Genomic DNA, 16,158 nt, shown 5'->3' on the forward strand with positions numbered 1-16,158 from the left:
AGCAGCCATAACATTATTCGCTGTTCTGTAGTAAATCAGAAAACCTGGTTTTGAGGTCGGAGCGCGACTGCATTGGGACGGAATAACCTGAAGCAAGACACTTAACCTCTCCTAGTCTAAACTTATCTTTAAAAGAACCTGCCATGGTGGTTGTAGTGAGGTTCACGCACGGGAATGTCCTGCTTTGTGAACCCTAAAGCTCTATGGAAGACTTCATGGCTTATAATCTAATTAAATAAACCTTGGATATGGAATCCTGGGCGGCCGCTCACCAACGGTGAGAATAAGCCAATCTTTCGAACTCCTACTGTTTCACCTGGCGCAAGACTTTTCCCACCTCTCTCAGCCCAGGTTCTTTACAGATGTACATTTGCCAGAGGAGTTTCCGGCCAGCTCCGTGCCCCACCCCTCTCCCAAAGCCCCGGGTCTTTGGAATTTCTCCTTTCGCGGAGCTCCAAAACCTCTCTGCCTGGCGAGTCTCCCCGCTGCTGCCCCGCCTGGGCCGGTACCAATTACATTTTTGCAGCATCATTGGCTGGAGAAGAGGCCGAAGGACAAGATCACCAGCCAATGGGAGGCGGCCTTCCCCAGAAGGCCGCGTTCTCTGAGCCAGTGAGGCTTCGGTCTGGGTTTAACTCTTTAGTGGTGAGGCAGCAGTGTTTGGGAAAGTTGTCGGTAGCGAATGTGCCACGTCTCCTAGGGAGGGCGAGTCATGGACGTGCCAGGCGCTGTTTTTCCTAAAACTTAAACTGCATTCTTAACTCTATGAAGTCGGGGGCCCTTTTTATGTTTTTGCAGGGACTTCTTTCCTGCCTCAGCAAAATGCGGGTTTTGATGTGGAATGCGGTCCTAGCGCTCTTAGTTACTTCTTTGAGTGGGGCTCTGATTCCTGAACCTGAAGTGAAGATTGAAGTTCTCCAGAAACCTTTTATCTGCCATCGCAGGACCAAAGGGGGAGATCTGATGTTGGTCCACTATGAAGGCTACTTAGAAAAGGACGGCTCGTTATTTCACTCCACGTAAGTAATTATGCCCCGCAGGTAAAATAGTAAAGAACCCATCTCCTCTGCCAGTTTAGAGCCGGAAAAGTTGCGTGTGACTCGTTTAACGTGTCTTAAAAAATGCTGAAATATCCTGTCCTATTTTGGGAGAAGCTAGTCCTGTGTTCCAAGGTTTTTGAATGCCTTGTTTAAATATCTGGTCTGGATACAGCTGTTAATTTTTTTATTATAAAAATTACAAAAGGACAAATAGTGTATGATTTCACTTACATGAAAGTAATTGTAATTAGAAAATGCAAGTTCATAAAGACATCAACTAGAATACAGGTCAGGAGAGAGGGAAGGAATGGAAAGTCAATGCTAAATTGGTACAGTTTCTGTTTGGGGTAATGGATAAGTTTTTCTGACAGATGGTGAGGGTAGCACAACATTGTGAAAGTAATTAACAACACAGTAATTAACAACACAAAGAGAAATTTTTGGGTTGTATATTAACAATAAAAATTTTTAAAAAACCATAGGATCATACAACACAAAGAACCCTAGTGTAAACTATGGACTATAGTTAATAGTATAATTACAATAATATTGCTTCATCAATTATAACAAAAGTATCACACTGATGCAAAATGTTAATAATAGGAAAAACTGTTGGGGGAGGAGGGTAATATGGGAACTTTGTACTTCCTGCATGATATTTTTGAAAACCTACAACTTTTCTAATTAAAGTTTTGTTTGTTAGAACTAGAATCTTTGAAATACTGCAGAAATATCTATTAATGGATATGTAATTAGGCAATAAGTAGAAAAAGTATAATAGAATTCTCCTATCTCAAACTCCATTCCTTAGGGAAAATGACTCAAATTCATTTTCTATTTGGCATAGATAATATTTACTTAAAACTTTCCATAGAAACTTTGTAGGCAAAGTACACATTTATTTGCGTCTTGAAGGATATGCTAATGCTATTCTATTGACCTATTTAACTTTATTCTGAGAGGTGACATTTAGATTAAGGCAAATACCATGATTTTCAGTAATGGTTTGTTTCTTTCTAGAATTCAAAGACTTCATTAATGGATGTGGGTCTTGTTATGAAGGTTAATCCAGTACCTCAGGGGTTCTTAAGGGATCTGTGAGCTTGAATTGAAATTCAAAAAATCATTATTCTTGTGGGGACTTGTTGGTGTGGGGGTGATATATTTATTAAATAATACACAGTGTAGTGTGGACTTAGTAATGGGTCCATGATTTTCACCTGACTGGCAAAGGGGTCCATGGAACAAAAAAGGTTAAGAATCTTTGACCTACAAAGAAACTGCAATATGGAAGAGCTCTTTACAAGTTATGATTTCTAATCACTGGGTCAATTCGTGCCATTTCAAATAATTTATTGAGCATTTCTTTTATGTTAGGCCCTGTACTGGGTACTAGGGGGATTCAGAAATTGTGGCTTCTGTCCATCTCATTAATTCATTCATCCATCCATCCTTCAAAACCTTTTGAGTGGCCACAAGCAGGCCTTGTGGGTAGAAAGATGACTAGGAGCAGGTCCTTGTCCTCTAGCATAGTCTACTGCTAAAGGACTTGTCTTCCCACATAATCTACCTGGGAGCAATCAAGTGAATAACTTCCAATAGAGAGTACAGAAGGTACAAAATACTATCAAAGTATAATGGAGCCTAGAATTAGTTATGTGCTGAGAGGTGGTTAAAAGAGAAAGGCTTCCCAGAGACTGAAATGGAGTTGGGACTTGAAAGATGGGTGGAGGTTTCCAGGTGGATGGTGGGGAAGGGAGAACATTCCAGGTAGAGGGATTGGCATGAGCTAATATACTGGCCCATTGTAGACCTTGCTTTCTGACAAACTACCTTTCTTGGCATTCAGACCTGGTGAGTTGTGTGGTTTTGGGGAAATAAATGGCATTCTTCTGAATTCTGTTTCTAACAGCATAAAGCAACCTTGGCAAAATTTTTTCAAAAAGATGGCCTGCCACTTGAGAGTGTCACCAAGACCAGTGTTACAGTGGACACTAAACAATATTATGATTTGCATTTTTAACTTTCATTTTACATTCTTATTTTTAGTCTGATCTCTTTCACACCCAGTCCAATTTCTTCAAGGTCTCAGAATCTTGTGCCAACTCTGGTGGTCACCACGGGGCATTATTGACCAGCTTGCTACTAAGGTTCTAGTTCTCCGTAGGGGAACATTGTAAATAGTCTGGAACTGGTAAATCTGAGTATTGAGAAGGAGTACCTTGAAACCATTGTGTAAAAAGAGTGTATAAAGCATGTTTGCCACTTCTAGGCCCATAGTATGTGACCTCCAACTTACATCCTTTAGCCTTGACAAGAAATGTGCAAAACCGTAGTCAGTGCTGGCTGGTAGATATTTTTCCTTGTTTTATTCTTCTTAAATTTTCTACAGTTGATGTTTATTACTTTGAAGATAGGGGAAAGGTGAAGAAGCAAACAAAAAAAAAAACAGAAAGAAAAATGGCACTTACCTAGATTCAGTTACTAGGTACCCGTGAATCCTAGAGAATGATTTCTTTCCATTCTTACCACATGACACTTTCCTAATTGCACCAAAAGGGAGCTCAGACACTGCTCAGACACTACTCAGCCCTCAAGCCCGGCCGTAGCTCAGCAGGTTGATTTTCTTAGGCTCGCCTCTCTTCAGCCCATGAGCCAAGATATCTTAACTTGCCTTTCCTCTCCAGGCCTTGAGGGGCCACTCCTCCAGGATTCCTTACAGACCCCCAGAGTAGATTCCTGGGGAGCGAAGTGGACCATCAGAGCTGAGGGCAGGCTGTAAACCAGGAAGGTTTATAGGCAGGATATGAAATGCTGTGCTCCTGACTCCTTGGTGTCCACGTATGTATGGACTCATGTATTGGCAGGAAAGTCTTCTTCCCAGATTCACCCATTTTCCGTTTTTTTCTCACTGTTCTGTAACCTTGAGGCTTTCCTGGGATAGGACCACTTTGCTGTTCTGACCTCCGACTTTGGAGTTAGATATATATGAGGTCAGATACTGGCATATTTAACCTTAGTTTCTTCATCTATACAACGGGGTTGATCACTGTGAAAGCTAAAAGAGGCTGTGCACTTACTGTAGTACCTGATGTAAATGCTCAAACAGTTGTTCACTGTTTTTATTACTGTTCCCTCTCCCCTTTTCTTGTTGAGTCAACTGTGTGACATTTGCATCAAGAAAATTGGACAATTGAATTATCGTAAAGTTGACTTGGGGGAGTGTGAGTGTGTGCAAATAAAGAATAGCTGTTTTCATTATCTTCCAAGGTAATAATTTTATCTACTTATGGGTGGAAAATACCAAGGCAATGAAAATTAAAATCACTAAAGAGTTGTAATGTGTTTTTTCCTATCGCAGTCACAAACACAACAATGGTCAGCCCATTTGGTTTACCCTGGGCATCCTAGAGGCTCTCAAAGGTTGGGACCAGGGCCTGAAGGGAATGTGTGTGGGAGAGAAGAGGAAGCTCATCGTTCCTCCTGCCCTGGGCTATGGAAAGGAAGGAAAAGGTAAGAACACTTCACATTTCTTACCAGAGCACTAGAGTCCTAACCTGGATTAGGAGACAGGAGTTAGTATAAGTGCTACTATTTTTTTTTCCTAGAAGTAATAGAGAGCTTGCATTCTTTTGGAAAATATGTCTTGGCAATTGTTTAAAATGTCTAGTTTAGATAAAAATAAGGTAAAATAATATCTTAATTGGCAACTGAGCTAACACTGAGAACTCTCTTAATATTGTTCACCCATTTTTTTTAACACTACTAAAAAATATATTACTTAACATAAATACTTTGAGTTGACATTTAAAATGCAAGTTATTAGGGCATTAAATGAAGTTTTAGATACGGGCCTCATGAGGCTTACTTAGAACTATTGTCTCTACTAGCAGAGTCCTTTGGGAGTCTTTTCACTTTTATTTATAAAGTTTTTGATGATTTATTAAGAAAAAATGAAATGACGTAAGATGAGTTTAGTTTTCCCTGTGCCCCGAAGCAAAAGCAAGCAGGCTGGCTGGTCTGGAGAGCCTTTGTACCAGAGCACATATATGCCTGTTGTTTAAATGGGAATTTGCAAATTTCCAAAGGGTCATTTGGTGATATCTATCAAGAGACCTAAATATGTTTAGATGCATGTATCCCCTAGTTCCTGTATCTAAGCTAAGGAAATGATCATATATTAGGAAAAAGATTTGTGAACAGGGATGTATATCACTGCATTGTTTCTAATAGTGAAAATCAGAACCAACATAAATGTATAAGAAGGGTTTAGCTGAATAAAAATGCCCCAGTTATTAAAAATGGTACTTTCAAAGATTTTTAAAATATATAAATATCAGATTTATGATATAATATATATAAAAATAGAAAATAAAGCTATATATATATATACTATTACGCTGAGTATTGGAAAAAAGTATATATACACAGAAAGTAAATCATAAGGAAATAAATGAGAATATTAATGATAGACTGGGAGAGAGAATTATTTTTATTTCTTGTTCTATCTATTCCAAATTTTCTGCAATGAGCTTATATTACTAATATAATGAAGAAAAAGTTGTTCATCAAAACCAGAGAATCACTCTGATGTAGTATAAATATAAATGTCTTAGCATCCTTAGGTCTAAGCTTAATTATTTATAAAATGGGAATCAGGATTCTTACCCCAATTCCTGAGAAGGAAAAATGGGTACCATATGTGAGGTATTATATATATTCTAAAATGAAACTTGCTATATAATCTTATACAAAGAATAGGCATTACTAGCCAAATTCATTCTTATTTTTCTTATTTCGCCTTCAGAGAAGAATATCAAGTCTCTAGAAGGTGTTTCTCTGATGCTTGAAAAATGTTCTTTCTCTTTCCTGAATCTTTATTATCTTACCTTTAATATTTATTTGTAGTACTAGTTCACTACTCTTTCTCTGTACTATTTTTAATTCAGCTTTACTATATAACAAGTAGAGACGTAAGCTTGAGTCATCTCCTTTAAACAAAATGCCATGAAACTAATTCTTCTAATATGTATTTAACACTAATTTTGTAGTCTTTTAGTATCATGCTTGCATGCCTCCTTTAAGAAGATACCACTTTTCCTGGCGACCTAGTGCATGCCTTTGTCTAGATCTGGAAGGGTATGCATCGGCACGCAGTGTAAGTGTTGTTCTCTTTGGGGCTTACAAGTGTTCTTTTATGGAAATACTTGGGCTGGGACAGATGACTAAGAAATATTTAGATATATTTAACGCCAGTGTGTTAAATATAACTATAAGGAAAAAAGTTTGAAACAAATTGTCCTTCCTTCCTAGAAGGTTTTTACAGATAGGTTCCTGGGATTCTGACAAAGCTCTTTTCACTTTCTTTCTTTTTTTTTTTTTTAAAGATTTATTTATTTATTTAATCCCCCCCACCCCACCCCGTTGTCTGTTCTCTGTGTCTATTTGCTGCGTCTTGTTTCTTTGTCCGCTTCTGTTGTCATCAGCGGCACGGGAAGTGTGGGTGGTGCCATTCCTGGGCAGGCTGCACTTTCTTTCACGCTGGGCAGCTCTCCTTATGGGGCGCACTCCTTGCACGTGGGGCTCCCCTACGCGGGGGACACTCTTGCGTGGCAGGGCACTCCTTGCGCGCATCAGCACTGCGCATGGGCCAGCTCCACACAGGTCAAGGAGGCCCGGGGTTTGAACCATGGACCTCCCATGTGGTAGACGGACGCCCTAACCACTGGGCCAAGTCCGTTTACCTCTTCTCACTTTCAAAGACTTTTAATTCCTTTCTCAGAAATTCATTTTAATTTCTGCCCTCCAATTTCCATGACATTTCTTCAACATATGTACAAAGTTCTATAGCAGTGGAGATGTTTCCTAGCTTTTTGAAATTGTTTAATCTTGCTGCATTGTTTTTCAAGCCTGTAAGAGAATTGTGTCTACCATATACTGAGAGCGTAGTATTTATCAAGCATAATGCTAAGTAATTTGCATGATTATTGCTCTTCATCCCCGCAACAGACTCGTAAGGTGCAGATATTATTATCTGCATTTTACAGTTGAGAAAATTAAGGCTTAGAGAGGGGCAGATGTAAGCTTTAATCCTGGGCAGGATGAGATCAGAGCTCACACAATTATATACTGCCTCCCAATGGTTAGAGTGGCATTACTACGTGTATTCTAGGTCAGGGTTTTCTGACTAAAGTTAGTAATCATTTGTAATATAATTAACTCTGAATTATCTAAAGCCTTCTAAGTTATTCTTGACATGTAATATATTGGTTATATTTGAAATTTAATACCCACACCATTAAGTAATTTCCGTGATATGTGACAATATTTAGGAAGGCTCTTCATTTAATCCTATTAAAAGAATATCATAAGTTTTCTATCATTGAAACTTTTGGGTCTTTTTTTTTTAAAGATTTATTTATTTATTTAATTTCCCCCCTCCCCTGGTTGTCTGTTCTTGGTGTCTATTTGCTGCGTCTTGTTTCTTTGTCCGCTTCTGTTGTCATCAGCAGCACGGGAAGTGTGGGCGGCGCCATTCCTGGGCAGGCTGCACTTTCTTTTCACGCTGGGCGGCTCTCCTCACGGGCGCACTCCTTGCACGTGGGGCTCCCGCACGCGGGGGACACCCTTGCGTGGCACGGCACTTCTTGCGCGCATCAGCACTGCGCATGGCCAGCTCCACACGGGTCAAGGAGGCCCGGGGTTTGAACCGCGGACCTCCCATATGGTAGACGGACGCCCTAACCACTGGGCCAAAGTCCGTTTCCCATTTGGGTCTTTTTAATAAAAACTTTTCCCCTCTCCCCTTATGTCAGGTAAAATTCCCCCGGAGAGTACACTGATATTCAATGTTGATCTCCTGGAGATTCGAAATGGACCAAGATCCCATGAATCATTCCAAGAAATGGATCTTAATGATGATTGGAGACTCTCTAAAAACGAGGTGACCTTCCTTTCCTCTTCTTTATTTTTTTGATAGCTCACTTTTAAAAGAAACATACTTAAGTAAAATGTTATTTGTAAGTTTTATTAAAATATTGGTGCTTTGAAAGTTGACTTTTTCATAAGAAATCACTGTTTTAGGAGATATATATATATTGAGACTTAAAAAACATCTCTGTTTCTTACTTTCTTCCTAATGATTAGGGTTCACTGAATCTTGTCTTTGTCTTAGATATTTGAAATACCTATTTTGCCAAGAATATTCCTATTTTGGAGTTACTGTATAAGAAACATTGATGTCGTGAGAAATGGCTCAGGTGGGCGGTTGCTATTTAAAAACTATAGCCTGGCTGTTACATGCATTTCTGAGTCATTTCCTAGCAACTGACAGAAAGAAACTCCCATGCTCAGTTTGATTCAGGTTAGCACCTGAGGAAAGGAGATTCCAGCCCAGACTTTCCACAGCAGGAGACCTTCCCCAGCTTCCTCAAATTCCTGGGGTTTGGGTGAAGAGGAAGGAAGAAGAGGCTTCTTCTTATAATTTAGGCTTCCACAGACATTGCTACATATACCTGTCTTAGTCTGCAGTAGTGGGGAAAGAAGTGGAGGTAGATGTTTATCCCTTTGTTTTTTGTCTACCCACACCCTCCATTCTGGCCTGTGCGGTCTGAACTCACATCCTTTTGTCACAAAGTTGCTTCACTGCCTCACAAAGACACAGTCTGCGAAGGAATGTAAGCTTAAGTGTTCATCAGAATCACTCAAAGGACTTGTTAAAACACAGACTGCTGTGACCCCCACCCCCCGCCAGCACCGCCAGAGTTTGTGATTTAGTAGGTCTGGGGTAGGGCTCAAGAATTTGCATCTCTGACCTGTTCCCAGGTGACGCTGAGGCTGCTGGTCTGGAGAGCACTCTTTGAGAATCACCATGTAGCCTGTAGAATAGACTGGGCTGAATGTCTTCCTTCTCCTCTAAAACAAACAAAAAAAGAAACACTCCATTCTCTGCCTTACAGATGGAGTTACAGGGAAGCAAAGAGCTTGCCAGACTCTTTAGGAATATTGAGGTGCCAGTGATTTTCTCCATACTGTTGGGAAAACGGGGAGCATGAAACTAATTTCTTCAGAACTGAAGAATAAGACAGTACTTTCCATTAGGAGCTCCTAATTCAGGAAAGGAGATAGAAATCAAACAAACAAGTGTCCTGTAGATTATAGATTAATACATGCCATAACAGATGTACCCATAGAGAAGATGGAGTGGTTAAACTGAGAGGTCAGAGAAAGGAGCTCCAGCAGTAGGAATGATGTGTACTCAGGTTATTATAGGACAAAGACTAGAGAGTGTAATTATATCCGTAGGAAGGTTTTAAGATAGGGGTTTCTTTTTGAAATGCTAACCATATGTCATCGAGGGACATGTAACTTCCTGGTGAAAAAAAATAAGACATTATCAGTCTGCCCTGATTTTATAATGTTTGTATGTGTTTATTTACTATATGTGTTAAGCAATTGGGCTCTAAACTTCTGTGATTACATACCCTATCAGTAGTATATATTTGTATAATTTATAAATATATGTGCATACTACTGTTATTATTTACATTAATAAAAATCAGCAAAAATAGAAGATTTTGAAGGATAAGATGAAAATAACACAAAATTCTGTTACATATGCTTCTCATCACAGTAGATCAGCTGTCATCCCTAGAGGTATTATATCCCACTTTGGAAACAGTGCTCTAAAAAACATAGGAAGACTTCTCTTCCAAGCTCTTCTTCCCTGCTTAGAAGAAGAGATGTGAATTTCTTTTCCATTGAAAATCTATTAAGTTGTATTTTCCTCAAATGTAGATTCTAACCAGTATAGTTATTATTTTAATAGGGCATAGAATGCTTCCTGAAAGGTATTTGATTTTTGTATTTAAAAATAATTTAATGTTTTGGTAAATTGTATCTGTTAAATGAGTCACCATTTGTGCTTTAATTGGTTTAATTCTAATAGCTAGGAAATTATTAAGTCTTTGATAAGCTAAGTTGTTACAAGCCATGGGATCACGATCCATAGCCACCTAATTTGTAACATCTCATGGTGTTACCAGTCATAATATAACTTTTTTCCTATTCAAGATAAATTTTAATTCCCTTTAATTAAAACATTTTAAATATACAATGCATTCACATGGTTCAAAAATCAATACAATATAAAAAAATATTTATTAAGACGTCTTTCTTCTACCCATGTCATCTTCTGCTCAGTGTTTAACCCTCTCGCCAGGTACCCAGTTTTATTAGTTTGTAATGTATCCTTCCAATGTTTATGCAAATATAAGCAAACGGGAATACACATACTTATTTGACCCTTTCTTATGCGAAAGGTAGCATGTGATAATATATGCCATTTGGCATCTTGCTATATTCATACCATATATCCTAGAGATATACTGTACATGAATACATCATTTGATCATTCCTTTCCTTTTCTGTTTTTAATTACTGTATTAATGCACTTTAGTCTTAAAAATACTTGACATATGTTTGCATGTTATTGGTAGAGGAAGGGAGAGAGTTTGAAACAGTCTAACAGAAGGAGGTGCAAACATAATTAAAAATGAAAATACAGATTGAATTGCATTATGGTGACTCTTGTGGGTAATTGGGAGCAGCATTTTTGTTTTTGTTTTTAAACATCTGGATGAAAAAAGATAATTTTAGTCTAAACTGGACTTTGCTTTAGTTTCTGAGATTAGATGTGATCTGGCTCCATCAGTGATATGATCATAGCCAGGACCCCAGCATATAATATTCCCATACACATATTCAAGTAAAAAAAGGCACTCATTTCATCTGGTACTTAGAGAAATATCTGGATTTCTGAGTCTCTGTAGAAAAAAGATCTGGATAATTCATTGTATTTTGTTGTCTTTCAAATGCTTGGCTTTATGTAGATTAAGAATAAATAGTATGATTTACTGGCTGTTTATCAGATGATATGTCTTATATTTATGATATTCTGTGTCTACTCTACCAGTCTAGCAACAGTTTTCAAGGAAAAAAAAACATTTATAATTCCTGTACTATCATTAGAAATATGTCATAAACTAATTGCTTAGTAGTTCATTTAAATATATATATCTGTGATATTAACTGACTCAGTGAGGTTATCTTATGAAGCAGAATTATTATAAGATCCACTCTTTTGTAGGTTAGAGTGTATTTAAAGAAGGAGTTTGAAAAGCATGGTGCAGTGGTGAATGAAAGTCATCATGATGTTTTGGTGGAGGATATTTTTGATAAAGAAGATGAAGACAAAGATGGATTTATATCTGCCAGAGAATTTACATATAAACATGATGAATTATAAAGATATGTTTGTTCATTTATATAATACCAAAAAGGCAACCATCTTTAAAGAAAGTTTTATTTTTTAACAATGTTCTGTTCTTGCTGTATTTTCTATTTATATATATTTATATATATATACTGTTTTGTGTTTTTTTCTGAATATTATTTAAAGAATCCCTTAAGGATTCTAAGGGCTCATTTCTTTCTGGTGAGTTATTGACAAGAAAAAATTAAATTGTCTTTGAATAGGAGACTTTGGACCATTTCTACCCTCACATATGAAGCCTTATGTTTTATTTGCTTACTTGTAATTTTAAATATTACAAATGGGAACATGCCACAAGAGGTGATCAGGTTATAGCACAAATCAACACCCTGTAGTTCTGCCTTTCTCTAGATCCTCCATCTTAGATACTGACATTTAAAAAGCTTTTTGCCAGCCCAATGCTTACTGTTTTCATGTTAGAATGAAATAGCTTTGCCTTTAACTGCCTTTGAGCCTGCTTGAGGAAAAGGAGAAAATGTTAATGACTTCACTGAGGAAATGTGCAGCGCTAAAGTGGGCAACAAAGGTCATAACTTAGAAGTATGTATGCCTGGAAACATTCTGTCTAGGACTTACGTGACTAGATAAGGTTCAGTTCCTAGTAACTTTCTGTTAACTAGTGACTAATGATTAGAAGCTTATTAAGGTTTATGACTGACGTGTGTTTCTTTGTAATAAAATGTGTCAAAATATTGTAGACAAGATAGTTTTATTTATTCTATGTTTACTTTTTAAGGCTAGCAGATTACCATTTGTAGTTGTTTGATGACTATAATCCATAGTGTAATATAGTGTATATAGGATTGTATCAGAGGAGAAATTAATAAGCCAATGATGACTTAAATGTGTTTCCATTTACGGTCAGGCTGAGTCAAGTATTTTAGGCTATAATTGCCATTATGAAAACAAAGGAACAGAGGTTTTTAGGGTCTCAATTGCTTAATTTTGTAAAACTGTCTACTCTGGTGAGGCAAAGCTGAGTGGCGATCTTACCATAAAAATTTTACCATTTCTGCCTCATCAGAAAATAAAGCATAGTTTTCTAGCTACTACTGAATAGAGGTGTATCCTGGGTAAAAAAATTACTGACTTTAGAGTTTTATCTTGGCTTTTAACATTATTACTTTAAAAAAGTGCCCAAACCTTCATTTATTAAGAATACTTCTTTATAAGTTTACAAAGTGATATTGAGTACTTAATGTCTTCAATTTTTATTGCTCTGAAGTCTATGCAATAAGCCAGTGGATCTTTTACCTATTTCATAGACAAAGAAGTTCCCATTCAAAGAGACAGCTAACCTGTAGAACTGGTTTTCATTCCCCAAGTTGTCTTTTTTTTCGGTAAGATTTATTTTATTTATTTCTCTTTCCTTCTCCCCCCCCCCCCCCCGCCCTTGTCTGTTCTCTGTGTCCATTCACTGTGTGTTCTTCTGCGTCCGCTTGCATTATCGGGCGGCCCTGGGAAACTGTGTCTCTTTTTTTGTTTTGTCATTTTGCTGCGTCAGCTCTCTGTGTGTGCGGTGCCATTGCTGGTTGGGCTGTGCTTTTTCCACGCAGGGCGGCTCTCCTTGTGGGGCGCACTCCTTGTTCATGGGGCACCCCTACGTGGGGGTGCCCCTATGTGGTACAGTATTCCTTAAGCGCAGCAGCACTGCATGTGGGCCAGCTCCACACGGGTCAGGAGGCCCTGGGGATTGAACCCTGGACCCTCCGTATGCTAGACGGACGCTCTTATCAGTTGAGCAATGTCTGCTTCCCCAAGTTGTCTTTTTACTGCCCTCTAGTCTTGAAAAGGTGAAAATTTGCTTTTACATCATTGAGCTTGACTCTTTCTTCAGTTTGTTGAGCAGCCATATCTATTGTTCACCTTTGGGTCATTATCCTGTACAGGTGGCTGTCTGGCTGTCTCTGGCACTTTAGAAATCTCCCTGTGATCCAGGAATGGCTCTGGTTTCAGAGAATAATCGTGGGGTTAGTGGCGACTTGCCCCATATACCCTGTGTGTTGAGAAGGTCCAAGTGTGTGTTGCTTATTTCTTTCATTACAGTTTACCTGCAGGTTTTTGTTTTTTGTTTTTAAGAATGATTAACAATTATTAAATCATAAGACTACTTCCACTAATTGCATATGACATTTTCCTCACTGGAACACTTTCCTCACTAAGTTCTTGGGAGAATATATAATACCTTTCACTGACAAAATCAGCTCATTATGTCATGTTGTCACTGACATTTTCTTGAGCCTGGAGTTATATAAGTCACAGTGCAGAAAGCCTTAAACTGTATTATGAGAGGAAGAAGCGTAGCTTGTCCTATGCTGCTGCTTTGTATAAACATCACTGATCGGGAAGTGGACTTGGCCCAATGGATGGGCGTCAGCCTACCACATGGGAGGTCCGCGGTTCAAACCCTGGGCCTCCTTGACCCGTGTGGAGTTGGCCCATGCGCAGTGCTGATATGTGCAAGGAATGCCCGGCGTACGGGAGTCCCACACGCAAGGAGTGCACCCCATAAGGAGAGCCACCCAGCGCAAAAGGAAGTGCAGCCTGCCCAGGAATGGCGCCGCACACACGGAGAGCTGACAAAACAGGATGATGCAACAAAAAGAAACACAGATTCCCGGTGCTGCTGATAGGAGTATAAGCGGTTCCAGAAGAACACACAAGGAATGGACACAGAGAGCAGACAACTAGGGCAGGGCAGGGCAGGGTGGGGCAGGGCAGGGAAGGGGAGAGAAATAAGTAAAAAAGAAATCTTTAAAAAAAAAATCACCGATAATGCTATCCATGGTGGCAAAAGACAAGTAGAATGAATTTTGATTATCTAGGCAGCATATTTCTTTATCTCATGTGAATGTTTATCAATTCCCATCTCCAATATGTGCACACAAGGGTGGAATGAAAACATATAAATAGGTTCTGGCTGTTTTAAAATTATCTGCATTTTGATTTAGCTTGTACCTTTGTACCTCTCCATTAGTGGGAATAATCGGGAATGAACTGTGACTTCCACATGTATATAATTTGAGTCAATACTGCTAGATGTGTCATATTTAAATTTATATGAATATGTTGGGTTATTCTTTCAAAATAAAGTTTATTTGGAATAAGTGATTGTTTTACAAAAAATTCTTTAAGCACCATTTTCCTCAGCAGTTTTATTGGTTTTATTATCTGTTATTCTTGAGTTTTATGTCAAAACTGAGAAGAAGATGGACAGGTGGTAGGAAGAAAGGGGATATAGTGACACCTTGCATGTGCTTCCGATTCTCTAGCCTGTTTAGATATATTTTAAGGAATATATCTGTGGTTTGGTTTAAAGAATTGAGCATTAGGGCAAATAGTCAATAGTGAATTTTTAACACAGAAGAAATTTAAGAGGTGTGTGTTTATGTGATGTGTTTATTTATTGCTGTTGCTTTGGTTTAGGATTTTAGTGTGTGTCATGGGTTGACATTATGCTGATTTAGCACTACTAAATAAATTAGTGCTATAAAATACTGTATGTGATTAAATGAAATGAGAAGTTGCCAAAAAAAAATAAACGATTTCAGATTCAGATAAAGTGATTAGCCATTTGGCTCTTGTGGAAATGAATACATCCTTTCTTACTCATGATGTAGGATAGTAGCATCTGTGATGCTACTTAGAGATCAGCATGGTGTTGCTCCTTACTGAGTTAACTTTATCGGTGATTTCTCAGGGTTTGGAAATTGCAAGAAGATAAAAAGGAACTTGGTAAAATGTTATGGTAAAAAATACTTAAAAAAAAAAAAGCAAATTAGCATTCTAAGATTTTAATTAAATAACCCTGGATATAATTTGAAAGCAATTAAAACTACAGTACTTCTATCACTCTCTGTAACAGCCTTTTCAAAAAAAAAATTTTAAGTAGGATTTGCATATTCCCCTTATTCTCACATATGGGTTTTGTGTCTTTATTCGAAGGTAAATTATTTTCTTTCTTTGAAATACTGTTTGGGTTTCTTCAGCTTTGCCTTCACCAGCTTGGCTCCTTGTTCCAGTCTGACAGCTGAAAGAGACCTTAGCAAACACTAGTTTGCTAGCCCAAATTCAGTGCAAGGTATTACTTCCTTGCTAAAGGCAGCAGAATGTAGCAGTGATTCACAAATTTTAATATACACAAGAATTACATGGGTGTGCATCAAAAGTACAGATTCTTGAACCCTTTCCTCAGAAATTCTGATTAGTTTTGATGGGGCCCAGGAATCTGCATTTTACCTACTTTCTAGGTTATCCTGATCTAAGTGGTCCAGGAACCTTAATTTGAGAGACACTCAAATTAACTTCACTAATTCTCTGCCCTTGAATAGATAATCTGCTGTTTTGATCTCATCTGTGAACATTGTTTCTTGCATTTTGGAAAGCATTGTGCATTGGGGCAACTAATTATGTCTAAAAATGAATTTATAGTCAAAAGGATGAGTTGTATGGAAATAATGTTTTATTTTTGGATTAGGATTAGAAATTTTTTATTACTGAATACTTAATAGCAAAAATCTAGATGGTCAGTAAATATGTTTTTGTGAAACTTTTCCCTGCTAGAAGAAGAAAATTTTCCCTAAGTTACTCTTCTGTATTATTTTTTATAATTACATGCAACCCACCCCTTTGGAAGAATATGCAGTAAGGAGATGTGGAAGAAAAATAAACTATTCCTTAAAATGTGTGTGTGTGTGTATTTTATATATAATTTTGTACCAAAGATATTAATCATTGAAATGCTCTCTCTAATACATGAGTCCCCTTCTCTGAAAACTTGTCTTT

General features: G+C 37.9%; 1 protein-coding gene across 2 annotated transcripts; it reads left to right on the forward strand.

Annotated features, from left to right (window-relative positions):
• The first annotated feature begins 630 nt into the window (after positions 1-630).
• Positions 631-14,480, forward strand: FKBP14 (FKBP prolyl isomerase 14). 2 transcript variants are annotated; one of them, XM_004456586.4, is made up of 4 exons: positions 631-1,019; positions 4,402-4,553; positions 7,856-7,983; positions 12,639-14,480. In XM_004456586.4, the coding sequence occupies exons 1-4, from the start codon at positions 766-768 to the stop codon at positions 12,675-12,677; spliced, it is 573 nt and encodes a 190-aa protein (XP_004456643.1). In that variant the 5' UTR covers positions 631-765; the 3' UTR covers positions 12,678-14,480. The 2 variants fall into 2 exon arrangements, with proteins under 2 accessions (XP_004456643.1, XP_004456641.1); XM_004456584.4 differs by having other exon boundaries at positions 632-1,019; positions 11,188-14,480.
• Positions 14,481-16,158: the final 1,678 nt, after the last annotated feature.

This window comes from Dasypus novemcinctus, chromosome 5, assembly GCF_030445035.2.
Source record: "Dasypus novemcinctus isolate mDasNov1 chromosome 5, mDasNov1.1.hap2, whole genome shotgun sequence".
Classification (NCBI taxonomy): domain Eukaryota; kingdom Metazoa; phylum Chordata; class Mammalia; order Cingulata; family Dasypodidae; genus Dasypus; species Dasypus novemcinctus.

Bases quoted from the DNA above. Each gene is read 5' to 3' on its own strand.
- FKBP14 (XM_004456584.4), top strand. From the start codon at position 766: ATGAAGTCGGGGGCCCTTTTTATGTTTTTGCAGGGACTTCTTTCCTGC. The intron at 4,554-7,855 runs GTAAGAACACTT...CCCTTATGTCAG, and splicing joins CTATGGAAAGGAAGGAAAAG to GTAAAATTCCCCCGGAGAGT. The intron at 7,984-11,187 runs GTGACCTTCCTT...ACTCTTTTGTAG, and splicing joins GGAGACTCTCTAAAAACGAG to GTTAGAGTGTATTTAAAGAA.